This window comes from Atta colombica, unplaced genomic scaffold (genome assembly GCF_001594045.1).
Source record: "Atta colombica isolate Treedump-2 unplaced genomic scaffold, Acol1.0 scaffold3, whole genome shotgun sequence".
In the NCBI taxonomy this organism is placed as follows: Eukaryota; Metazoa; Arthropoda; class Insecta; order Hymenoptera; family Formicidae; genus Atta; species Atta colombica.
Window position 1 is genome coordinate 353,870 of NW_017259403.1, and position 27,736 is coordinate 381,605.

At 29.1% G+C, this 27,736-nt stretch overlaps 1 protein-coding gene across 2 annotated transcripts in view; it reads left to right on the forward strand.

Moving 5' to 3' along the window:
• The first annotated feature begins 2,353 nt into the window (after positions 1-2,353).
• The window catches only part of LOC108690199 (TOX high mobility group box family member 4-like), a 265,219-nt gene continuing 239,836 nt past the window's right edge, over positions 2,354-27,736 (forward strand). For both annotated transcript variants that reach the window (XR_001931869.1, XM_018197379.1), the window contains exon 1: positions 2,354-2,709. Coding sequence is in view for 1 of the 2 variants with exons in the window: in XM_018197379.1 (XP_018052868.1) it covers positions 2,692-2,709 (18 nt within the window). In the remaining variant the exon portion in view is untranslated. The remainder of the gene's footprint in view (positions 2,710-27,736) is intronic.

The window sequence follows — 27,736 nt, forward strand, 5'->3', positions numbered from 1 at the left end:
TTCAGAATAGCACGTGAACAATTAATCTAAACAGAATATTTCTTTGTGTTCTTGTATCTATATATGTTTAATATCTATATTTAAACATATTAAACGATGTAATAAGTGCCATGCTAAAAAAAAAATAAATCAAAGATAATAATGTCGATCTTTTGTAAAAAATCAATGATTGATGAGAGGAAAGGCTAGTTCTCCTAAAAGCATACTTTGGAAGATAAAACTTGCTCAACTGGCTTCTTGACTGCGATGGTATTTATAATGAAACATGACAAATCTCTCTCTCTCTCTCTCTCTCTCTCTCTCTCTCTCTCTCTCTCTCTCTCTCACTTTCTATTTTTTTCTCCCTTTCTGTTTCCTATAAATCCATCGCCATCATTCTCTCTTTCTTCTCCTTCCCCTCTCACCAACACTGTTAGAGCTCGTTATCTAGGCCAACAGATGCAGGTATTATTCACACGATGCCGAGTATTTCTAAAACAAACTCGAATCCGGAGCGATAAATAAACGGGCTATATTTAATGTTATCGTTTGAAGATCACATAAAACATCTCTCTGTCACGATTATGACAAGAAGAAGATATTTTCTTTAGCCTTTTGTTTCTTTTTTCATTGAAGGATATTTTTCTGACTGGAAATTATTAGTTACCTTAACAGCTTTTTACTTTAATTTATTCAAAGTCAGTATTAACCTGAATATTTTTCTTTTATAATTATATTCTACTAGATTAAATTTCCATTGTATTGTCGATATTGAATAACTGTTCACTTCGTGAAATTGATATAAATTTATGATCGAAATTTATATAAAACATAAGTGACAAATTTGTAATGCTCTTTCTTTTCAATTATTTGTCGTAATTGAATATTAAATCTTTCCACAATCTCTTTATAAAGCGCTTATCTGTTCATATGTACATACATGTATACATATATATGTATATAGGCTGCGTTTTGTTTGGGCGCTTTAGTGTTTCAGCGCTTCCATCCTTGTTTACATCAAATGAACAAAAGACAGAATGATGATTATAAACACTTAAAGCGCATAAGCGTTCAAACCGAACAGCCACAGAGTAATCTTTATTTATCTATCTTTTCTATCTTACCTTTGCAACGAATTATATTCATGGTATAAGAATTTTTTTTCATGCTATTAATAATCTTGTCTTACACAAAACTCAAATATCTATCAATTACAAAGAGTTTAAATTAATTGATTCTTTATCACGACAAAAATTGAATTTTTGTCAGTTGCAAAATTCATATTAAATTGCTAGCTATGCTTTAAGTCAATATCTAATAAATCAACGACATCGATATACATTGTATGTTCTCATCAAGTTTTATATAGCTGAAATAAAAATATTTTAAAAAACATATTTAAACTCGCGAAATAAATATAAATAGAGTATCTATATTTATATTATAGGATAAATGGACTATGCCTTACAATGTACTAGTAATATCGAAACACATTTGCTCTTGTACTTTGAAACTTAATGGATGTGTTTACACACTTCTCGAACACATGTTGGCTTAATCGGCGTAAACGAGTATCACGTTACTAGCAGGTATTCAAACTGAAGACTTTTCACGAAAGCCACACCACAGTACGACATGCTATGGAATATACCTATACACAATATAAATATTAACAATAATTCATTGCACAAACTAATGGGCTTGTTTATTCTTTCATTATCTAGATGCACATTCCAAATATCGTGCTTTACTTATCCGAGCATAAGTCTAAAATAAATTTAGAAACCGAAAAGCGATTTTTAAATTTGGGACAAATTGTTTTGTAACGCATGATATAATTCCCTCGTTATGATATGGTTTTTATCGTTAAACAATGAATAGAACTTGTTCCTCTCCTCATTATTGCGTTTGTTTTCGTTGCTTCACGTACATTCAATTATCGCAACTCAAAGTTGGCTCCGCGTTACATCGTAAAATCACGACGTTAATAAGCGGAGCATTTAGTCTGTAGATGGAAAACGTGCTATTCAAAGAGATTACAAACAGCCATCTGCCTCACCCTTTCGAGGCGCTCGCCCCCTGTTAGCCCCTCTGCAACTACCCTATGTACTCCCTTCCTCTTCGCTCACTACTGCTAGATACCTCTCAGTCAGCTACCATATATTCTCGCAGTCTCGCTTATAGAATTCTTTTCCTCTCCTTCCTCCTCCGCACCGCACCGCACCGCACCGCGCCGCACCGCACCACACCGCACCGCCTCACCAACCAATACACGCGTAGTAGCGTACCGTCCTCCCCTATCGCGGTACCCCACCATCGCCACCCATTGCAGCAAACCAATATACCCGGAATCACATTGCCGCGTCGACCACCGCGAGGAGTGTTCGTCGTCTGCCGCGCTTAACCACGCTGTCATTCATCGGAACGCGTTGTTTTACGAACAAAACGTATCGAATATATAGTCGAAAAGATGTCGCACCGCGTGCTCCTATTACCTAACCTCGTGCTCTCTTTGCTGTCTGTTGTTCAGTAGTAAGTGATTTATTTGCGAAGTGTAGTGATCGTATATATTCGTGTGAAGCGAGTGTCAACAAAGAGATTCTAATTACGGGTACATTAACTCCTCAAGTGTTTCTCTAATCGCATTCTTCACGATTCGATCTGTAGATTGATGTAGCGAGCATACGTACAGAGTTGCGCTTTATATATTGCATGCTGGATTTTGTGCCGGTAAGTAATCGAAATGTTATTAGGTTTACTTTAACCAATGCAATTAGCATTATGAGAGAATCTAGAACAATCTAAAGTTAACAATGCTAAGGGGGAATAAGGAATCGCGTGTGTTGTATGTATACGTATTCTGTAGCAAATAACTCGTTACGGTACATGGCGCCATCTCGAGAATCAGTGTGAAGTACGAGGGCGTGGAATTTCCCGAGTACCCACGGGACGGTTTCGTAATGTAACGTTCTCTCTCTTTTCCATTTTTATTCTTTTTTTATGTTTTTCCTATCAATTATTGATTAAAGTTTATTTCCTCGTCTTCTGCAACGCGGTTCAAATATCAACACAATTCAATGATTGAATTATAATACGATCGATTTCTCTCTTCCTTTCTCTTTCTGCATCATTTCTTTCAAATAAGTTTATGATCCGTGATTATTTTTTAATGATATACATATGGAAAATACAAATTTCCTCCTTTGCATTTCATAACATATTTCACATATATGATAGAATAACTTAACTAACAAATCGAAACGCTCAATCGATCGCTTATCCATCGTAAATCTTTATTAGGTAAATTTAACTTGCATATGTTTATCGGATCTTTCTGTTGTGTAAACAAAAGCATGCATTTAATATAGTACGCTTTATGCTCAAGGCGAACACAGTGAATTAATCGTTCCAGCGATTGCAGCCAATAGCGATTACATCATTGATCATGAGATTGCGCAGAATACTAATTTTTAATAGCAGATAATACTAGCCGTCGAGGAGATAGGCCGTGAATGATGTTTTCGTTAATTAAAATAGAGATTAAGACGAAGTAAGGACTAAATATTGTACATTCATATGTTCGCTAATATTGTATGTTCGCTACGAAACAACTGTACATAATGAGACTGTCTCAATCTCTGTCTCTGTAAAAAATACTTTGTCTTTTTATATACTAAATCGCTGATTGGCAGTGGTTTAATTAGTGTAACTTAGAGCTGTTATCTTACTGTTACGTATAATAAACATTCGGAAAATTCTTGTAGCGGTATAAATTACAATGCAATTCTGACGTAAATTAAACTCGCATATTCTGCACTCTTCTAATAAATTGCATCAAAATGAATGCATTGTTTTGTCCCATCATCGAATTCATCGAGAACGTACACACATGTATACAATGATAAAATAAATTTTCATCTTTCAAATAACATGTAAATCGATCTAGTTCCAAGTAATTTCATATATACGCGCGGAAAAATTAGTTTCTACGTAAAGTTTATCTCAAATATCTATTATACTTTTATTTTCATAAATCATATTCATTCTCGTATATATATATATATATATATAATTCGTAATCTTTTTAAAATGTAATATTGTGTTTTTTTGAAATAAAATTAACTATTTTTTAATTCATTCACTATTTTGAGTTTTGTCTAGAGAAATGATGGGAATAATCTTACAGACTTTAAAAAATGAAAATGATGGTGCCATTATATTACATTATGTTACAAGATCAAAACAAGAATAATTTTGAATTATCAGACAATTTGTGATCTCTCTCTTATAATTGTGATTGCCAATCGAAAAATATCCGTTTTGTATGTTTTTGATTTTTGAAATTTTTTTTTCCTACCTTACTATTAGAAACATTGTTTATAAAATAACATTTTGTAATGAAATGATAAATGATATTTCTATCAATATTTGTATTAATGAAAAACGTAACATTACGTTTTTCCTAGAGTTCGATCGAAATCACATTTTGATCTCCAACCGAAAACGGATATTTGGTTGTTAATAAATTTTGGCCGAAACCGAAACCAAAACTTAAATAGTTTTGCTAGAGAGAGAGAGAGAGAAAGAGAGAGAGAGAGAGAGAGAGAGAGAGAGAGAGAGAGAGAGAGAGAGAGAGAGAGAGAGAAGTTAACGGGGTCACATTTTTTTCGGCTGGAGCCGAAATTGACATTTTTGGATTAATTTTAATTGTCTAATTTTTAGAAATCATGATTTACACAAATTTATGTATTATTTAAAAAAAAAGATTTTATTAAAATATTTAACTATTAAAATATTTTATTAATAATATTATTAGTATATAGATATAATAATATTGCATTAACTTTTAAAAAAATCAAATCACAGTTATTAAGATCACAAAATTTGTACTTAAATTGTCTCAAGCTTAATCAATGAGTTAATAATTAAAATCGGACAGTTGTTTCTTGAACAATCACTGGCGCATTTTGATCGAAACTGATCAAAATCGAAACTAAAATTTCGATCAGACTCTAATTTTTATTATTATTTCTCTTTTGAAAAAGCAAAGTAAGATTAAAATGATAAGAAAACGGCTCAAGTGATTAAAAATCCAATATATAAAGGGACTACGAGTCAACATATTTATTAACGATATTAAGAGATAAAAAATATAAAACAGAAGTTAAATAAAATTTATAACAGAACATAATAACAAAATTTACGAAAGACAAACATTTCAACCTCACATGAAGTTATTTTCAATGTTGTTTGACAAAAATTCCAATATATGAGAAATTTTAGATACGCAAATGAAGATGGAAACTTTACTTGTGATAATTTCGCATGTCTTGATAACTTCTCACATCGATGTTATAGCGCAATGTTCGATAGAAAGCGATAGAAGCTCTTGTAATACTATTAATACTAACTCGCATTTCGGAATTCATATGGATTGTTATATAACAATAAACGTAAATAACAAAGTAAGATACTATTTGCAAAAGTAAATTTTAGATAATTTATATTAATGTGCTATTTTTGAAAGACTATTCATATATGCGTTTCCTTGTTTCATGGTAAAAATATAGATTCAACAAATAGCAATTTCTTCGATTCGATATGATATTCGATTATATTCAGAATTAATTTCGTTTTTCAAATAATCGAAATATTAATAATTGTATAATTATTAATAATTAGTATATAATATTTATAATTAGTATTATACTATATATTGATTTTTTATATTATACTATATTAGTAATTTTTTTAAATCAAAATTTGCTTTTCTTTCTTCCTTAAAGTTTTTATTTTTAAAAACGCTCTCAAATTTTAAATAAGAAATTTGAAAGAATAAAAAACAAAATTCCATTTAACATTGATTAGAAGGTAAAAGGCCTACTATGCGTCTGCCAAAATCTTTATACTTGCAAATTATTAACAAATTATTAGATAACTAATTAAGTAACATTAATCACAGCTTTATAATATAACGTTATTCCTGGAATATATGTGTTCACCATCATAGAAAATTGTATTGATAATATAATGACATTTATATTGTTTGATTAATTTTACTGGCACATACAGGGTCATTTCAACATAACGGTCTGCATGATTTTTCAGACACTTTTAAGAGTTAAAAAAAATTGAATATTCATCTGTTTTATACAGGTTACAATATGCGATAAAAAGTTTTAAAAAATGTTTTTTTTTTTTTTAATTAAAAAATCAAAGTCATTTTAAATGTTTTAAATAGCACAATTTTTTTTCCATAATATTGTAGGGATTTTCAAGACGAATTCAAATCACTATCGAAATGTCATTTTTATTGTTGTTTTATTAATTTTATTGCATATTTTATTAAATACATGTATATATGTATATGTCTGTGTCTAGTCAGAGATTATAAGTATAACTGCATTACAAATAATACTATAAATTTTATATTAAGTATTAATAAAATCAATAAAACATCAATAAAAGACATTTTTCGATTTTTCGGTAGTGATTTCATCTCGAAGACTCCTACAACATTATGAAAAAAAAATTGTATGGTACTATTTATTAAAAAAAATTTAAGATGACTTCGATAACTTTTTTTTTAAGATGACTTTTTTATGAGAAAAAATTTTTTTAATTTTTATATCGTTTATATTATATATTTTAATATTTATATTTTTATACCTGTATAAAACAGATGATTATTCACATTTCAACTTTTTTTAACTGTCGAAAATATTTAAAAAACTGTGCGGATCGTTACATTGAACAGATCTGTGAAGCTGACAATCCTGAATGCAAATTTTAACAAAATCTATATCGCATTCGATTGTCCACTATTTGTCCACATTTGTCCACATTGTAAAAATAAATTTTTGTTCACCCTCGAAAAAGAGTACAAATAAATAAGAAATTGTAGCACCCTATTAAATCTTCCGAATTACATACGGGAATCGATTGTCCAGCATGCATACACGTTTGTCCACGCGTAATTGTTCTTTGTCTACTTTTCAAAAAAAGTTGTAAAGAAATTAAAATTAAATAATTCGTCACTGACAAATGAAGACAATTACACACATATATGCATATATGTGTACATATTTTACTCTAGGAACACGTCATACGTATTAATGAGATTAATGTTTGTAATAGAGAAAAACTATTAAACAATTATTAAATTAAAAATAAGATTAAATTTTTTTATCAACAACGAAATGATTTTGTTATCGCACCGATGGCTTTTTCTTAACTTAAATTCGAATTTGAATCGACGGTCAATTTTTTTAAATTCCTTAATTTGTCACGTTATACGATACGCTTAAAATTTAAATTGATAAATATATATTCATCGATGCCTGTTTAATATTTTTGAGGAAAAAATAGCAATTTTAAATAGCACATTTTTTTACATGGCTATTTAGTTTCGTTTGTTATTTCATTATGTGGCATTTATCTGCATGAAAAACTGCCATCGAAAGAGGATATCCATTCTATGACGGATATCAAGAAAAAGATGGTTCTATTGTTCTAAACATTGTGCGTCGCATAATCATTACTCGACAGATACATGTTTCGCATACTCCAATGATGAAAAACATCTAATATAATGAAAGTAAATAAATGATTATGTTTCACATATTATTTCGAAAAATTATAAAATATTTATATCGATAATATCAAACATTGAAATTTAACAAATTGAACAAATTAAAAATTAACTGGAACTTTAACTTTAATAGGGATATGTAAGAATTGAGGAGCTAATATGATAAGCTTTACACAACACTTATTTTCTAGATTAACTGTTTATTTCTGAAATGTTCTTTACTTTTTATTGCAAATCATATATTTAATCTTTAAAATCCAGATTTAAACCCCGGGTAAGGTAATATCTTTCGTAATACTTATAACTTTTAAAATGCTTATTCGTATTAAATTATTATCTAATATACTTCTAAGATGTTTATTAGAATATTATCAAATTGCTTATGATATTATGTTATTTAAGTTCTATTTATGATTAGATTTCAAGACTGAAAAAGATTTCGACATTCGGTTTGCAGAATTAGACATGTACATGATGTGACAATAAAATTCAGTGTTATACAAATGTTACAAAAACAGCATTTAATTAATATACAGGATCTTTGTCGTCTTTCAAAATAATCCCGCAAGAAATAATACACTTCGGACAATTGTATAGCATGCGGAAATTCTGTAAAAAAATTATCTTTGGATGTCACCTTAGATCTTACGTCACAAGGTACTGAATATTCAAAACGCTTATATATCGAGTTTCTTTCATTGCCTCCTTTAATTTATGCAATAAGAAAATGTTTGCTGGAACAAGATAAAGGGAATAGGGAGAGTGATTCAAAATAATGTAATACTGATTCAAGAATTGCATGTTTTGAATCAGGACTTAATATAGAACACAGTCATAATTAAGTCATAATGATGTTATAGGACGTTATCATTTGGTAAAAATGAATTTATGACAAGTAAAGGCACAATGATGCTTTTATAATGTTATTTCTGAGTTCTATTTGAGATTGTGTGACAACGAGACTTAAAATCGAAAGATGACTTCACAATTTCGCAAGTTATACGAACATTGTCAGAAATATATTGTTTGGAGGAATTATTTTGAAAAAATAAGAGTCATTTGTATATAAATTAAGTGGTATTTATTTTCTCATTACATTCACCGAACATTATTGCCACAATACGTATATAAATTCATAATGAAATATAAGCATTAAGATCCTCTGATCAAAAATAAAATTATTTCTCTTAATTTATTTTTGTTAGTCTAATTTCGAATTATAATTAAATTTTTATATTAGGTATACAACTTTGCTTCCGCCGTTTTTTTCCGAAATTCGAGGCTTTATTGTAAAAAACTGGTTATACATTTATGATTCAAAGTATTGTCGCTGGCCACTACATTCTCCCATCTTTCGGGTAGCGTACGAATCCCGCGTCGAAAAAACTGGTCATCTTTTGAGGCTATCCACGAATCGATCCAATTTTTTACTTCTTCATAAGACCGGAAGTGCTGGTCAGCCAGGCCGTGTGCCATTGATCGAAACAAGTGATAATCAGAGGGAGCAACGTCTGGAGAATACGGCGGGTGGGGTAGGACTTCCCATTTCAACGTTTCTAAGTCTTGACCACTTTCGCAACATGGGATCGAGCATTGTCATGCTGCAAAATCACTTTATCGTGTCTCTCATTGTATTGCGGCCATTTGTCTTTCAATGCTCGGCTCAAACGCATCAATTGCGTTCGATACCGATCGCCTGTGATTGTTTCAGTCGGTTTTAACAGTTCATAATACACTACGCCGAACTGGTTCCACCAAATACAGAGCATGACCTTGGAACCGTGAATATTCGATTTGGCCGTCGACGTGGAAGCATGGCCGGGAACTCCCCATGATTTTCTGCGCTTGGGATTATCGTAATGAACCCATTTTTCGTCCCCAGTCACAATGCGATGCAGAAATCCCTTCCGTCTTTGCCTTTCAAGCAGCTGTTCACAAGCAAACAAACGCCGTTCAACATCTCTCGGCTTCAATTCGTACGGCACCTAATTTCCTTGCTTCTGAATCATTCCGATGGCTTTGAGGCGTTTTGAAATGGCTTGTTGACTCACTCCCAATGATCGTGCCAATTCTTCTTGATTTTGACACGAGTCTTGCCTTGCCTTGACACTTGTCTCAAGTAATGCCTCCAATTCTGCATCTTCGAAAACCTTCTCTCTTCCATTATGCCGGACTTCGATGTCAAAATCACCCTTCTTGAAGCATTGAAACCACTCATGACACGTTTTTTCACTAATAGCGGCCTCACCATAAGTATTTGAGAGCATTCGATGAGCCTCAGCCGCAGATTTCTTCATATTGAAGCAAAAAATTTTAATTTGGCTCGTAAACTGACATTTTCAATCGAGAATAACTTTATGATGCAGACACAAATCGACTAATGTTTCTATGGGGTTATGTTGACAGATGCCCAAATTTATTGTATGACGTCTATTTATTTCGACCACCATCACTTATCGCTAAAGCATCTATAGGAAAACGGCGGAAGCAAAGTTGTACACCTAATATATAAATTAATATAATAATAGTAAAATTAATACAATATCTTGTTTTTCCGCCTTGAAAATAAAAAGTTCTTATTTTGAAATTGCATTACAAGTAGTATTGCACTTAGATAATAAAAAATTATACAGATAAAGTTAAATTATACCTAATAAATTACACATTGAGAGAAAAATGTCAAAGTATTGCGAAGCAAATAGTATTTGACTTTTTTTTTTAATATGTATTGTGAAAAAATTTGATTGTGTTGACGAAATATATTTTTTTGTAAAATATATCTGATTAAAAATTAAAAAAATGACACAAATGGCTCATTTGCTAGGAACAAAATTTTATTTTGTCATATTTAAATAAAGATATTTAATAAAAATATTTATTTCAGTGAAATATATATTTTACAAATAAATGTTTAAGTGTCTTTTTCTCAATGGCTCAGTGCACGTATCTTACAATTATAATAGATAAGATAGAGATGATTTTATTTAAAGTTTCTCTAGATAAAATGAAATTATACATCATTATCTAGATAATATTGCTTTTGAGCAAAATAATTTAAAACATAGAAACAATTTTTATTCATAATTCATAATATAAATCTTCATTTCTTGTATAAAATAGAGTTTTTAAGATATCCTATCTGACAAACGATTTTTGCATTGTACATACTATATCTATACAGAGAGAAAAGATGTCTATTAAGTTGACACAGTCACTTCAGCGATCTATATCACATTTTTTTGCTATTTTTTTGCTAATTTTTTGCTCTTTCTAATTTTTTGACTTCAGCCGATCCGCTAAAACCCATAGCTGTACTAACTTAAGAGTACTAAAGTTAGCACAGCCACAAAGAATATAAGCAATAAATGAAAAATCAAGTACATACTTTTGAATGGCGAATTTTTTGTTCTATTCCTGATTTTTTGCTTATTGTTTAAGAAAATTTAACCAATAGTGTGGCTATGCTGGCTCGCGTACAAAGTGAAGTACTAAAGCACAATCAAACGCAACATATACACCACCTTTTTTTTGCTATTTTTCTAATTTTTTGCTCTATTTCCGATTTTTTTTCTTATTGTTTAAAGTAAAAAAATTCAACCAACGTAATAAAAGGTGTGACTGGCGCGTGTACAAGAATAAAGTAGTACATATTAAAGCAATTAATTACTAGACTAATTTTCTTAAAATGTTTCTATAATTAATTTCTCTAAGAATATACCGAATCCAAATTTTTTGTTCGTTTATTTCAAAAAATTTGACTGACAGCCACATTATTGGTCGAATTTTTTTATTTAAACGACGAACAAAAAATTTGGATATTCAGGATATTCTTAAAGCAATTAATTCTAGAAACATTTTAGGACCAAAATTAGCCCAACAATTAATTGCTTTAACGTACTTTACTCTTGTATATATGAGTAACACAACATCATATTGTTAATTGAATTTTTTTTTACTTAAATAATGAGCCAAAAATTCGGCAAAAAATTACAAAAAAGTAACTCTTCAAAAATATTTACTTGATTTTTAATTTGTTGCTTTTTTTGTGGCTGTGCTAACTTTTAGTTTTAAATTAGCACAGCTATAAATTTTAGCAAATCGATTGAAGCAAAAAATTGAGAATAGAGCAAAAAAATACTCTTAAAAAATGTACTTGATTTTTCATTCGCTCCTTTTTTTTGTGGCTAACTTTAGTTTTAAGGAGATACTAGAGCCGTCTGTATTGCTAAATCATATAATTTTTGTATAACAAACTTTTTTTCTCTTTCACAGATTCGAAATTCCTTTCCAGAATTAAAATATACGCATTAATACGAGTTTGTGAGGTGGAGTTTATGCCCGAAACGACTAAAAATTTCGAAATTGATATATTTTTTTTCTTAGTGTAACGTGGCTCAAGCTATCAAGTCATGACAACATTTGCTTGATGCGAAAATTTTGCAGAATCTGTATTTACGAAATAGTAATCCACAAACGTAATTTGCACAAACAAATAACGTCAAGTTCTTAGAATTAGATTTGTTAGACACTTTATCGCAACGAATTTATTACGAAAATTGACACGAACGTACGACTACGTGTATCGTAGATTGCATGAGATATTGATAGTATACAAAGACATGATGCGCTAGAAAAACAGCGATCTCTAGTGACTTTGTCAGAGTTTGAGCTTCGCTTTAGGATTCCCCTTAAGCTAGTATAGCCATGAGTTTTAACGAATCAGCTAGAGCAAAAAATTTGACGTAAAGCAGAAAATTAGCAAAAAAGTAACCAAAAAAGATAGTATAAGTCGCGTTTGATTGTGGTGAAGTGCCAACTTAATAGACGTAGAGAAAAGTATGTGATATTTGTGACTATAATTGCATAGGTAAAACATTATGATTAGGATCCATTTTTATGATTATTACTGCTTTAATATTAATAATAATAACTTTATATGTATATTTCTCTCAAATATGGAAAAATTGTATTATAAATTATGATAATCTGAATTATTAATATGGTAGAATGTTTAGATACATTGTTAGAAATTTCTTAATAACTTTTTTTTAACATAAAAAAAAGGAACTTTGATTCAAGTCCATCAATGAAAAATAATGAATATTGTATATGAATATTCATTTACTGATGTTTTAAATTTCATTAACATATGTGTTACTTTTAATGTATATATTTTTATTGAGTTTAATATACAAGTTCATTACTTTTAATACATGGGATATATACGTGCGTGCGTGCACGCATATCGCAGTATAAACTATAAGAAAGTTACAGATATACATAAAAAATATAATTATGTTTAATACTTTCGTATACATATATAAGAATCTAAGTAGATCAATGTAAGTATAATTGATTCTATAATATGAGTCAGTAGTTGGAAATCTCGAGACTTAACCAGCCATAACCTAAATAGGTGACTATGCTCTTTCACATCTACAAGCTGTAAAATATACAGTGAATTGTTTAGCTCGACTAATGGGAAAAAATAAAGTTGATTTGACCAGTTTTACAAAAATCAGTTATATTCGTATAAGTCGATTGTTGACCAACCTCATCACGATTCATCGATAAGACTGACATCAATTCATTGTAGAATCAACATTATATTTACATTGATTGTAGTACTTACTACATTCTTATATTCACAATATGCATTAATAAACATAGCACTTTCCACGGTAATCATAATCTCGATATAACACGACGTAAGCACGTGTATAGAACAGTCACGTGTATAGAACAGCAAGTGTCTAGAAGTCAATAAAAACATGATGGGTTTGTCACACAATTGCCGCGGAAAGCGCCAAATTTAACGAACTTGTACTAAAGTTTATTTAATTTATACTGAAATATTATTTATTTCTATATATTAAAAGTATATTAAATTTCAATACACTTATATATTTTAATTTACTTGAATTTAATTTCGTTAATATGTACATTAAATATTATTTATCATTATAGGTATATTAAAAGTTCATGAAATTTCATGACATTTTTAACAGTAAACTAATAATAAATAAAAATTTTATGTAATAAATGCAATTGTCATTATGATGAATGTAATGTATTTTTCTTAATATTGGCTAACTTTACATAATAATAATAATAATAATAATAAAGAGATATTTTAAGAAAAAACTAATTTGTACGATAAGGAAAAAACTTAATGCATGTCATAGTATGTAATGATCATATTTCAATATTGAAACAGTATAATTGTTTTAATTATTTAAAACAATTATATAGTTGAACAAAGAATTACTATAAATTATAGTTAAATTACAGTAATTATAGTTAAATTATAATTAAATTATAGTAATTTGCAACCATTTTTCCTCTCATCTTTTACTCTACAGCTTGTTCACCAAACGATTGGTTCTTATGGATCTAATTTATGGAGGCATATACACCTAAAGATTGTGAAAAATCGATTTTTTAAGTATATTTTTAAAGTATAATGTCAAGAAATGTTTTTGTAGAGTTATAAATTAATTCAACGAAAAATAGAAGTGTTACATGAAATTATATACGAATAGGTTCGAGCGCATTGAAGACAACAGGTATAGGCGCGCCTGCGGTAGGATGCACAGTGGTATCTGAATATAGGCGATTGAAAATGAAATTTTTCAATTTTTTTCATTGAAAACTAAATTTCTTGTAAAATAATCTCTATATAGTGAACAATTTTTTCCAAAAGAAAATATAAAGTTATAATTAACAATAAAATTTGAAAAAGATGCTTTATCTCCCTACGATTAAATTAATGAAATAATCAATATGTCATTGAAAAAGATATTTTAACTAATAATATGCAAATTAAATTATTCTTTTTAAGTTAAATTATTATTAAATTTACTTCTAAATAATTTGAATAATAATTATTTTTTTTATAATAAACATATAAAAAAAAATCATAGCAAGATGTTTAAAAAAGCGTTTTAAAGCTTGAAATCTCTTTCGAAATCAGTATTTTAATCTGATCCTATATGAACACAAATGGATATCTGTCAAATGTGAAAATTTTGTACAAATTTGACAAATGTTTATGATGTGAAGTAAAGATCACACAAAAATGCAATTTACAGTAATCGAAAGTGTGAATCTTTACCTTCAATTTTTTTTTATAGACCTCTGTACGATTTTTTTTCACCGATTTTTATTCAACATTGAAACAAAAAGAGTTGTTTTTACTTCGTCATTTTTTTTGCTTGTGAATGTAAGAGTTAATAATTCTTACTTCTGTAAGCCTCTACAGATCCTCTATAAAGAAATTAAAAAATCATTATTTAATGTCTACAATGCATCCTTATTTGTGATTTTTTCATTGTTTTTTTTGTAAAGTCAAATTATATATTATAAAAAAATTAATTTTTTATTCAAATAATTATTTAGAAATAAATTTAATAGTAATTTAACTTTAAAAGAATAATTTAATTTACATATTATTAGTTAAAATATCTTATTCAATGACATATTGATTATTTCAATTTAACCGTAAGAAGATAAAGCATCTTTTTCAAATTTTTATTTTTAATTATAACTTTTATATTTTCTTTTGAGAAAAATACTGTTACTTCTAAAATTTTACACACGAAATAGAGATTTTACAAGAAATTTATTTTTCAATGAAAAAGTTGAAAATTTCGCCTATATTCAGATCGGTACCACTGTGGGATAGCTCAAGGGATGTGGGATTCGCGCAGATCAAAGAAGAATCTTCCTTTATTTTTTGTATTTATCAATAATAAGTCTCAAAGCATTTAAAAATACGGATCGAAACAATTTTGTCTGGACAAGCAACGTCTGGAAAAAGTTGAAATGTTAGCAACGAAAAGTAAACTGAATGTAAGACTTTAAACACGTTTTTCTTAAAACATAACTATTATATCTTGAAGACAGCTTGACCAATCAATTTGCAATTTTACACACTTTCTACATACTGAAAACTAGTTCTTGATATAGGGTTTTTTCCTACGATGCTTAATTTTTTTTTCATAGCCAAAAACGAGGAAAATTTTTTGTGAAAAACCATTATTTGTTAACTTTGACCAGCTGCCATTTTATTCAAACATAATATTTAAAAAATGACTACGTCAAGCACAAGATCTTTGTTTCAATTTTATAAAACTTGTGTCATTTTGTTTTCAGACGAGTTTTGTGCGAGTAGTAACTCACTACAAACCCCAGGTCACTGCAAACCCCATTTTGTAAAATATGATGTACGAAAATTTGAATAGCGACTTTTTTATATTATTTTTTTAGTAAAATTATAATGATAAATAAAGAAAAGTATGATCTTTACGATGAAACAAACCCGACTTCTCTATTTCTATCCCTTTTTTCACAAAAAATTCATAAAATTAAGTCTCGTTTTTGATCCGTCTATGTTTCCACTTATGAACAAGGCCGAATTCCGAAATCCACAACTATACAATCGAAATAAATTAGCAAAATGTTTTTATTAACGTCACACATAGCATGATATCTCTGTGAAGTTAACTTATTATCTAAAAAAAATAATTTTTTTTACAGTTCTACATAGATTTCCGATAATTTTTGATAGTTTTAAGGGGACCTAAAGATAATTAGTCTGAAACGTGGCTGCATGAGAGAGATGATTCTTTATTTTATACCATTCAGAATTACAATTTCTTACGTCGCGATAGAGTGACCGGTAGTAGGGAAGGGATGTTGCTCTATATATTAACAGTTCACCTCGACTTACTCATACCTCTTACGAATTTATCTATTGATATAATCGGTGCTGTTTTGTATCTCCGTAAATATGTTGCAATTTCTATTTATCGTCTTCCGAAAGCGAAAGATTTCACTTTCAGAATTGCGTGTCTTCGAATTGTTTATCTAGCGTTTTCTGCTCTACTGATATCCTGATCTGCTTAGTATTGTATTAGGTCATTCTCAATATTGTATTAAGTTTTCTTCTTAACATATCCCTGTGAAGCTGGCCTCTCAGGGATTTAAAAAAAAAGATCAATTTTTTTAAAGTTCTGTATAGATTTTCGATAATTCCAGAATTTTTGATAGTTTTAAGAAATAATTCTGGCATTAAAGGCATGAAAGTGCAATTTAAAGATATGGGCGCGCAGGAATTAACTTCACACGTAGCCCTCCATTTAAAAAAAAAAATCATTTTTCATTGGAGTTCTGAATAGATTTCGAATAGAGTTCTTGACGTATTTTAGAAATAGTTCTGTTTGAGAAAGTGAAAAAAAATGTGATTGAATATCCAAAATAGGTATCAAAATAGGTATAAAAAAAAACTTGTGAACCAAACACACGACTTTTTCTAAATTAAATTTTTTTATAAAAAAATGTAGTATGTCATTTGTAATTTGTAGTTTCATTTGTAGTTTCATAATAAAAACTAAAATTTTCAAAAAATGATTATCACCCGATTTTAAGATAAAAAAAAATTGTTAATATATCTCGATTCAGAATGTTTGTACTAATTTTCCGATTGTTTGTAGTTGTACCAAAAAAGTTACATCAAATTTACAATAAATAAATTATGTAACTTTGCTAATTTTTGAGATATCCCTAATTTGTTAGCGGCATTTTTCTTAGAATTGTTTGTAATTATTTGTAGTGATTTTCTGGAAGTTTGTAGCTGCATCGTTTAAAAGTTACACCAAATTTACAATGACAAACTTCGTAACTTCGATAATTTTTTAGATCTCTAATCTGGTGCAACTTTACAAACGACCGGAAAATCACTACAAACAACTACAAATGATTCTAACGGATTAGAGATATCTCAAAATTGACGAAGTTATGTAATTTGTTTATTGTAAATTTGGTATAATTTTTAAATAGTGTAGCCATTAGGTCTCGTCTACAATCAAATCGGTTGACGCTTGTTGGATGTCGTTAGTCGTAAAAGACGGGACCTGACCAATCCAAACGACGCCCGACAGCCGATACGAAAATTGAAGGTTATACGCATGCACACAACATGTGACAACGTCTCCTGACTGATTGTAGATCAGACTTTAACGATCGAAAAATTATAAACAATTACAAACGATTCTGAATCAAAATATATCAACAATTTTTTTATCTTAAAGTCAGGTGACAGTCATTTCTTTTTAATTTTATATTTTTTGTTATACGATACTACAACAAACGAAACTATTGTTACTACAAATACTATTATTTTTTTATAAAATATTTTAATTTATAAAAAGTCAGGTGCCAGATTCACAAAGAACATATACATATATAGCAATAAAATGAATGATATGTAATACATAAGGAAAAAATATGAATATAAAGATTTAAAAAAACAGTTACAAATAAGTAAATAAATAGAGAACGTTAAACAGAAAATATAAAATTTGTTATTAAGTGGAAATGTATGTGTAATGTAAAAATTCGATGTCGGATTATAAATTTAAACTATTTTTCTATATCTGGATGTATAACATTTCTGAAATCTCTCGTTTATAAAGAAATCTTTCATTGTCCAGTATTTTTATACTTTCTTATAATTAAAATCGTGATTGCAACACATGTTCGTTATGGCAGAATAGTTGACAGTGTCTTTTATGAATGTTATTTCAACGAATTTCAGATACTCTAATTTTTCAAGTTCTATTTGTCTATCCGACGAAAGATAGGAAGCATTGCAATTGTTACAATCATGCAACTTTATTTTATAAATATTCTTTTTCATTTTATTTGATCTTTATGATTGTATTTCTTAAAAAGGTATAAAAATAAATAGATATACTTTACAGATCGAGATGTAATTATATTACACGTTAGTGAACAAAAAATGGACAATTACTTTAACTGAACAAGAAATGGACAATTACTTTCTTAATATTGATATAAAATCTCTTATAAATAATTGACCCACATATTGCATAACAAAATTGCTTTAATTAATAATGCTCACTTGTTACGGAGTATTTTTATATTATAAAGAAAAATTAATAATATTAGATAGTAATTGACTGAGTGTTCAGTCAAACTGCACAAATTTCTACCAGAGAATCTTCTCAAAAGGAATAAAAGTTCGAAACCTCAAGAGAACGAGTTCTATCTTTTTTTCTATCATTCATTTTTTTTTACTATAAAGTTTCTTATAAGAAGGAAACACAAAAAAAGAAGGATTAACAATGAAGAAATCATATATTATCATTCAAAAATATTTATATTTTTATATATTATAATTAGTCATTTGATTTGTAATTTTCACTGTGTTTCAAAAATATGAGGATAATGGTAAAATAAGATGTGCATTGACGAAAATCCGTTTCGAAACGAATCGTTTAAGACGTTAAAAACTGGTCTTGAATCTCACCATCTGGAACACGAGTGCTTTTGACTTTTTTCTTCTTTTATAGCATGCAATATAATTTTGAGGAAAGCAATGGATAGATGCGGATGTAGAATGAGCTCTGCATCCAATATTTGACCAATTACTATTTTGATTTTGTTATTATTGCTATGCTTCTCATAATCTAACCATCTAATTACATGAATATACAAAATATTAGCAAGCTACTTTTATAAATGTTTCTTTTTTTTAATTGAAATAGCTATTGCTCATAATCAGAAGAAAGTGAAAAAGTGATATCGCAATAGCAATGGACATTGATAAAACAAAAAAGAAACCATTTATATTTCATTATAAATGTAGAAGAATAGATTGCGTTTTCTTGATTTTAATATCTGTACTAAGTTGAAAAGAGAATACAATATTGAATCACATCAGTATCTTTCTTTAACTCAATACTTGAGAGAGGGGGGGGGGGGGGAATTTACGATAATGATCTTGCGCAAGTGTTCGAAACGAAATCAAACGAAGCGCAGCTCATTGAAAAAGTTGAAAGAAGAAAGACGAAGAGAAATACGGAGAACACCTTTCCCCAACAAACGAGTAACAGCAGGCAAGCCGAGAGAAGTGCCTTCACAATGGAACCCCTTACATCTAAAACGGTTATACATCCAGGTAGAACTTCGCTTTTGCCGAGCTGTAAAATGCCCATTGTATTTCTTTCTATAAAAACACATTATAACTCGAAAATGCCATTGATTATGATGAGTTATTTTTAACATTTGTTGTCTAACTTTTTATGATAATTGCTGATAAATATTTCGACAATTTTCTCGTATTGCAGAGAATTATGAAAAAAAAATTTTGCTAATTTCCTCATATTATATTTATTATCTTTATATTTTTTCAATATTTTGTTTGACAAAATTTGCAATACGGTTGTTTTGCTGTTATTCTAATTTATTAGATTTTTCACAATTTATTGGAATTGATTTAATAGAGATAAGAAAATATTTTTTGTGCTTGATTTTATTTATGCATATGTATGCATGCGTACGTACGTGTGGTATATGTGTGCATGTGTGCGTCAGGTGCAGGTACGCGCTCGTATATATCTACAAATCATGTTTGTATTTCGTCGCTTACTATTTATTGTATCATGCATGTTCTGTATGCATTAAGACATTAGAAAAAAGAAAAAAGTTCTCATAAACATAGGAACACGTAATGTATGTGTATAAAAATACTTTATTGCGACATATATTTACACACATATATGTGCAAACAGAACATAACGTTACCTTTTGATATAATATTATATTGCTGCTGCTATAGTATCTCTTCGTTAATTAATACGAAACGATTAATACTGACGGAAGTACAGAACATAACGTTATCTTTTGATATAATAATTGCTGTTGCTATAGTACCTCTTCGTTAATTAATATGAAACGATTAGTACTGACTTTTATTCCATTAACGTTCATTTTTGCAAGTAACAAATTCCTTCGTTTCTGATTATTAGGTGTAGTAAAAAGAAATCCATTATTTTTCCATTAGATGTAAAATAATGGATTTCTTTTTACTACACCTAATATTTCCCTGCTAGAAATTTAATGCAATTCTTTATTGATTATTGGGCAATTATACTGACTTTTGTCTAGTAACTGATCAAAACTATTTCAGGATATCAATCGAGATATAACGCTTTTCTAGCAGTTAATGCACAGTACCAAATCTGAATTCAGTTATTGAGCAATAAGAAGAATAATTAGATAATAAATAGATAAAAAAGATATGTAATATGAATTATATATAAAATTTTTTATGTAAAAAAATTTGGCGCTACTAAATCTCAATATTGTAATTTTAATGTTAATTAAACTTTATTCATTTTAAGTAAATAGAAGAGCTACGAGCTAGATTAAAAACAAATTAGTCTTCTTTACTATATTATTTTAAGGTTTCATAATGCTATTTGATATTGTTTAAGGTACTTGTTCTCTGCTATGATATGGCATTATTATTTCGATTGGATTTAATAACTACTGCGTTTTCTTTTTACCGTTTGACTCACATCAGTTTGATTAAATAAGATATATATGTATGTGTTTATATTTTGATAGGCACTAATTTATTCTGACATATTCAAATTAAATAATGTAATTGAATTGATTATTAACTGTAACTGTAACGGTCATTTATATATAATGTAATTGTCAATTTCATTTCGTTTGATTTTTATTTTTAAGTAGATATTGTTAAATATAATTATCATATTGTAACAATCAGTGTGATCGTCGTTTATTTTTATCTGATTCTTAAAATATCTGATTGTTAAATTGTTCAGTTAACAGATTAGTTATACAAAGAAGAAAATGCAATTATCATTAGTAAAGCAATCACAGAATAAACTAAACGAATAAATTCAACTTCCAACATCACAAGTTTTAATGGATTACATACATCTAAAAACAAAGAAATACAGAAATATCGGATATGTTTCAACAATAGTTTAAATTTTAATACTTGATAACTTTTGTAATATTTCAATTTTTTAAATTGATTTTAATATTGAGAATGAGCCAATCAACATCGAAATGTTTGTTATTATATTTTTTAATATTTATTTTCTAAATATTAAATGTTCTTAATTTGTTTTTAATCTGACTCGTAGCCCTTCTATATATTTATTTATTACTCTGAGCCATATTATTATTTTATATCTTATTCATTTTTTTTTATGTAATATTTCATGCTGCTTTGTCTTTAATTTTTTGAGATTAAATGTTTTCTTCCATTGCATATATAAAAGACTCTTGAATGGAAAGATAAAGGTACGTATCTTTCATTTTTTATTAATTTGATTATATATCACTTGGGTTAGAATAGAAAGATTTTTTAACAGTAATATTAAAAATGGGAATATAAAGATAGTATCCACTTCGGATTTTATGCTTTGGATTTATATCTTGGATTTTATTTATTAAAATTAAATTAATTTCATTATTTATTTAAGAAATAAGAATACAATTTGAATATGACAATCCTTGAATGGAAAACTTCTATTGGCAGGATCAAATGAGCAGAATCAATCCAGACGTTTTTAACTTTTTAGTACACTGGAAAAAAATGTAGTCAATTTTAATAAATATTTAGTTGAATATTGCCAACTAAATATTTATTAAAATTGACTATTTTTTTTCTCAGTGTACTCATTTTATATTAATTTGTATCACCAATAAAAATTTTGTACTCTGCCGTTTTGAAAAAAAAATATGGCGCTGCTAGTAGGATTAATATTAAACTAACAGGTATGTAAATATGAAACCGGAATTTATCAAGATGGCTATAGCTGTCAATGTAGTTGCCGTCAGACGGCGCCATTGACGCCATTTCTTTGTTCTGACAAAGATTTTCAACTCACAACAATACAAGTTTCATACAACAGTATAGTTTGTAATAGCGTGTTGAACATGTCGAATTTTGTGCCTGGAAACTACGATTTGTGGACAGCATTGATTTCGTGTTACCATTTGAAGAAAACTGCTGCAGAATCGCATCGAATGCTTGTCGAAGCTTATGATGAGCATGCTCTTGGTAAATCACAGTGCTTTGAGTGGTTTAAAAAATTCAAAAGTGGCGATTTTGACGTGAAAAACGAAGAACGTGGAAAACCATCGAAAAAGTTTGAAGAGCGAATTTGCAAGTATTGTTGGATGAAGATGACGCTCAAACTCAACAACAACTCACGGATCAATTGAATGTGACACGAGAAGCCGTCTCCATACGTTTGAAATCCATGGGAAAGATCCAGAAGATGGGAAAATGGGTTCCACAATTGAATGAAAAACAGCAGGAAAACCGAAAAACCACTTGCGAAATGCTGCTCACCAGGTACAAAAGAAAGTCATTTCTTCATCGAATTGTGACTGGCGATAAAAAGTGGATATAAGCGTAAAAGATCATCGGTAACTCCAGGCGAATCATCGACATCGACTGCAAAGCCAAATCGCTATGGACGGAAGACAATACTTGCTCTGTGTTTGATGGGATCAGAAAGGTGTGATCTATTGTGAGCTGCTAAAACCTGGCGAAACTGTTAATACTGTAACGCTACCGACAACAAATGATCAATTTGAATCAAACTTTGTGTGAAAAACGACTGAAATATCAAAAAAGGCAAAATGATTTTGCTTCATGATAATGCATCATCACACACAGCAAAACTGGTCAAGGAAACGATTGAGATATTTGGTTGGGAAATACTTTCGCATGCGGCTTACTCATCAGACTTGGCTCCGCCCGATTACCACTTATTTACATCGAGGACACGCACTTGCTCAGCAGCGCTTCACTTCTTACGAAGATGTACGAAAATGACTGATTTGGCTCAAAAGAGCAACAATTTTTTTGGCGTGGCATCCACAAATTGTCAAACAGGTGGAAAAAATGTATAGCTATGATAGGGCAATACTTCGAAAATATTTTTTATCATTTTCATGCAATAAACGTGTATTTTCTATAAAAAAATTCTGATTTCATATTTACATATCTGGTAAAGAAAAGAAAAAAAAAGAAACAAAGGTACAAATGGAAAGAACTAAATTTGTACTAATTTGTACCAGCAAGAAAAAGTTAATATTCATTCTTCAAAAAACAATCCCTGATTAAACTTAATCTTTTTTACGCTCAAGAGTATAATATCTTTTGCCATGAACAGAATCAGATACTTCTACAATCAAGAAGCTATAATATGTACCACCAAAATATAAAGTTTCAGATTTTGTATCCACGCCGTTCCTTTGGAAATTACCCCCAACCCCTATTAGTCGATGTTCCTACAATCGAAAAAGTGTAATTTGTACCACCAAAAAGTGAAATTTCAGATTTTGAATAACGATTAAATTTAATCCTATTACGCTCAAGAATAAAGTACCTTTCGCCATGTACAGAATCAGTTAATATAATCGAGTCATACAGTTTTCTACAATCGAGAGGCTAATTTGTACTTTACTCTTGCTTAATAGGGGTAGTTTCCGAAGGAAATGGTGGTTCAAAATCTGAAATTTCATTTTTTGGTGATACAAATTACAGTTTTTCGATTGTAGAAACATCGACTGATTCTGTTTGGCGAAAGATACTTTATTCTTGAGCGTAATAGGATTAAATTTAATCGTTATTTTTCGAGAAATGTGGATCAATATATTAATTTTTTCTTGTTGATACAAATTAGTACAAAGAACTATATCCAGTTTTATAAGAGAATTTGGACCCCGGATGAACAACTTTGAGACATGTCTAAAATTTTAAGATATCAAAAGAGAAGATATCAAAAATTCCATAAGTCCAATTAGGAGAGGTTTCCTAAGTGCTAGAATTATGCAAAGCTATTATGACCACTGCACTAATCTTTCCAATTTCTCTGCATCCAGGGCACTTCCCCGCTGTGACGGCAGTAACGGATTGTACCAAAGACATTGAAGTAATATTTAAAATATATTTATTATAGTTCGTTAATCCAGTTGATAATTATGTGGTATCTAGGATATTCTCAACATTTTGACGAAGATCCATATGCCAGCAAGAACAATTTTTTTTACTTTTAGAGAGTTCCGGTGAGGAAGCTGAAGAGAGGTCCATATATTCGTCACATTTCAATTAGGCAATTAAAACCTTTTGTTTCATGCTTTAAGTGTTTTTTTCCTCTCTTCATCGATTTATATATATAAAACTATTCATTTGGGATCCAAAAATGATTTTAGTTGTCTTCGTCAAGATTGGACATAGTCCAGATACTAGATGATTCGAGAAATCGAATAAAACCAGTCCTATGGTACAAGACATGATTATAATAACGACTTACTAACTTTGAATAGTTGTAGCACTCAAAGAACTCATTTTACAAAGTTGTGCATATATTTTTTAATCTATTTTTTATGCTCTACAATCCTAGCTAGGTCTCAATTCTGTTTAGTTTGGGTCGGGGCATAGTCCCCTTTAGTTCTTTTCATTTGTAAATATAAATTAATTTCTAAAGACTCCTTAATGATATAAAAATAATTGGATACAACAGGGCAATAGGAGTCAAGCGCGGTAATTCTTATGCAAACCAAACGGTTAACAAAACAAAATTTTATTAATAATTAATCTGCTTACATGTTTCGACTCACTTTTGAGTCAATCTCAGAGACAGTATGATGTTACAAAAAAAAATTTTTTCTTACAAACTAATTTATTTCATCTCTACCTATTAACGGAAACTATAATATAAGAACGAACTCTAATAATAATCTAAAATTTATTAAAATATATTAAAATTATTAAAAGGTAAATTTTTGGGACGTGGAAGCAAAATTTATTGTAAAACAATAAAAGGTAGCTCATTAAAAATTCACCATATCGCAAACATTTCGCATTTAAATTCTATAGATTTAGTCAAAAATTAGTTTTTGACCATTCAGCGAATCAGTGTCAATTATATTGAAATTAATGGATAACTTTTAATAAAACGTTAATCGCAAAGAAAAAGAAAAAAGAAGGAAAAAAAACTCTATTAATTATAATCTAAACAGACATCAAAATCAAAACTGAATCTTTAATAATTTAATCTTAATGTAACGAAGAATGTATACTGATTAGCTGCAATAACAATGCTAAGATATTTATAGTCCGTCTACAATTGGAAAGTAGTCCTTGAGAAGCCCCTCCAAATCCGTCTGAGGTTAAGGTCACGTGTCTGTCTCCTGATGCATCTCTGACATCAGTCTTTTTCTATACTGGGGTTCCTCATCAAAAATTGTAACATTTTCCCATTTTTCGAACTTGTGGTTCTCTTCCAATCAGTGATCAGTTATGACTAAATATGTGGTTGTTCCATCGAATATGATTCCTGCTCAGTTATTCTTGTTTTCAGCTATCTTTCTGTAAAGAAAGACATGTAGGTCGTAATCTTTGCAGCAGATCTTGTACTACATTAGATTTATTTTCATACGGAAGGGAATCCTTATGTACCTTGATGAATTCGCGCAATTTATGAATATTATAAAATGATATTCTAATATCCTCGCTATTTAATTTATTGAATTTTTCGGAACGTAAAGAACAGTAAACCATAAGCTTATTAAGCTAGCAGCGTCACGTTTTTTTTTAAAAATGGCAAAAAATTTTTATTGGTGGTACAAAGTGAGTAAAAAATTAAATAGGTCTGGATTGATTCTGCTCATCTGCTGGCTTAATAGAAGTAAATAGAAATACAAAGATATTATCAATTGAATATTATTCGATAAAAATTCATATTAATTAATAATTCATATAAATATAAAGTACAGTATATGCAACAATATGTTGCAAGTAAATATATATTCTTTTCGCAATTGACGCAATTTAAAAATTCATCTTGTTTTGTTTGAAATACACACATACGTACTATTTTAGTGCAAAATAAAATTTTATAAAAAATTAAAAATGTTTACAATTGAATTATATAGAGTGACTAAAAAGTCCCAGACTGATGAAATATCTCGAAAACTAAGCATTTCCGAAAGAAATGTTTACTGTGACAGTTGTAGGGTTTTAAATGATCTATTCATTTTGATCTGGTCAGCTTGACCTATGTTGTCGTCATGGTCAGGTGGTTAAATCGATTTTTTTTAATGGAATTCCCTATTTTAGAATCCAATGACTGATGGTCAAGAGCTTTTCAAAATACTGTCATAAAGTTATTTTTAAATATTTTTCGAGTTATAAAAGATTTGAAAGTTACAGTACCGTTGGCATTAGCATTACGCAAGATGTCCAACCGACAGCTAAAACCTTTTGAATGTTATTCAAGATTATTTCTAGGACAATATTTATCAAGATCAAGATCATTGGAGGTTATATCTCTTATTTTCATATTTATATAAAAATGAATATTTAGTACAAAAATAGGATCAACATGTTGAAAATATATTTTTTGTACAATTATTTGGATTGCTTTCCTGATAGCTTGAGCGATTTTAATAATTAACACAGCAAGCGTTTCCATCAAAATACTACTACAATCGAACAACGCAAAGGAAAAGATTCTTGCCACATTAACGAATACTGCTAGTCGATTTGCCACCACATATAAGATCAGCATAAACGCTAAAGCAAACGCTTGTTTTCTCACGAAGTAATTTGTTTTTTGTACATTCAATTGATAAATTTTTTAATTTTAAAATTTAACTTTAATAACTTTAAATTTAATTTCCTTTATTTTGTTCTTTTAAAATATTTGCTCAGTAAATTTATATTTGCTCAATAAATTCATAAAAAAAAGAAAAGACCAAAAAAACATTTTATACATGAAGAAATTAAAGTGATTTTCGACTAAAAATGCCTTTTTCACCATTTTGCTCATAAATAGCCCGAAAAAGGGAGAAATTTAAACAATTTCCGATTAAAAATGCATTTTTTCACCATTTTGCTCCAATCCAATCGCTTTAATTTGATCGTTTTCTCGTTTAGAGATCAATTTTACATGGAAATATATAATTTTTCAACAATCGCAAAATTTCATCTTGCGCCGCAGACGAAATGACTTTCTCTAAACTTCATACGCGCACAAAAAACGAAAGTGATTTGATATCGCCAAATGAAACGCACACTAGTACTAGATTTTATTTCTACTTTCACGGACAATTTGATTTTTTCATGTATAAAAAATGCTGTCGCAGTGTTATATATTATTAAAGAGGCTATTATATATACAATTAAAAATTTTTGATGTTAAAGTTCATATAAGTTTCTATTATATTTTTATAAATATTATCATAGTGAACATTTTTACAAAATATTTTTAATCAATATCGATTATATTATATTATATTATA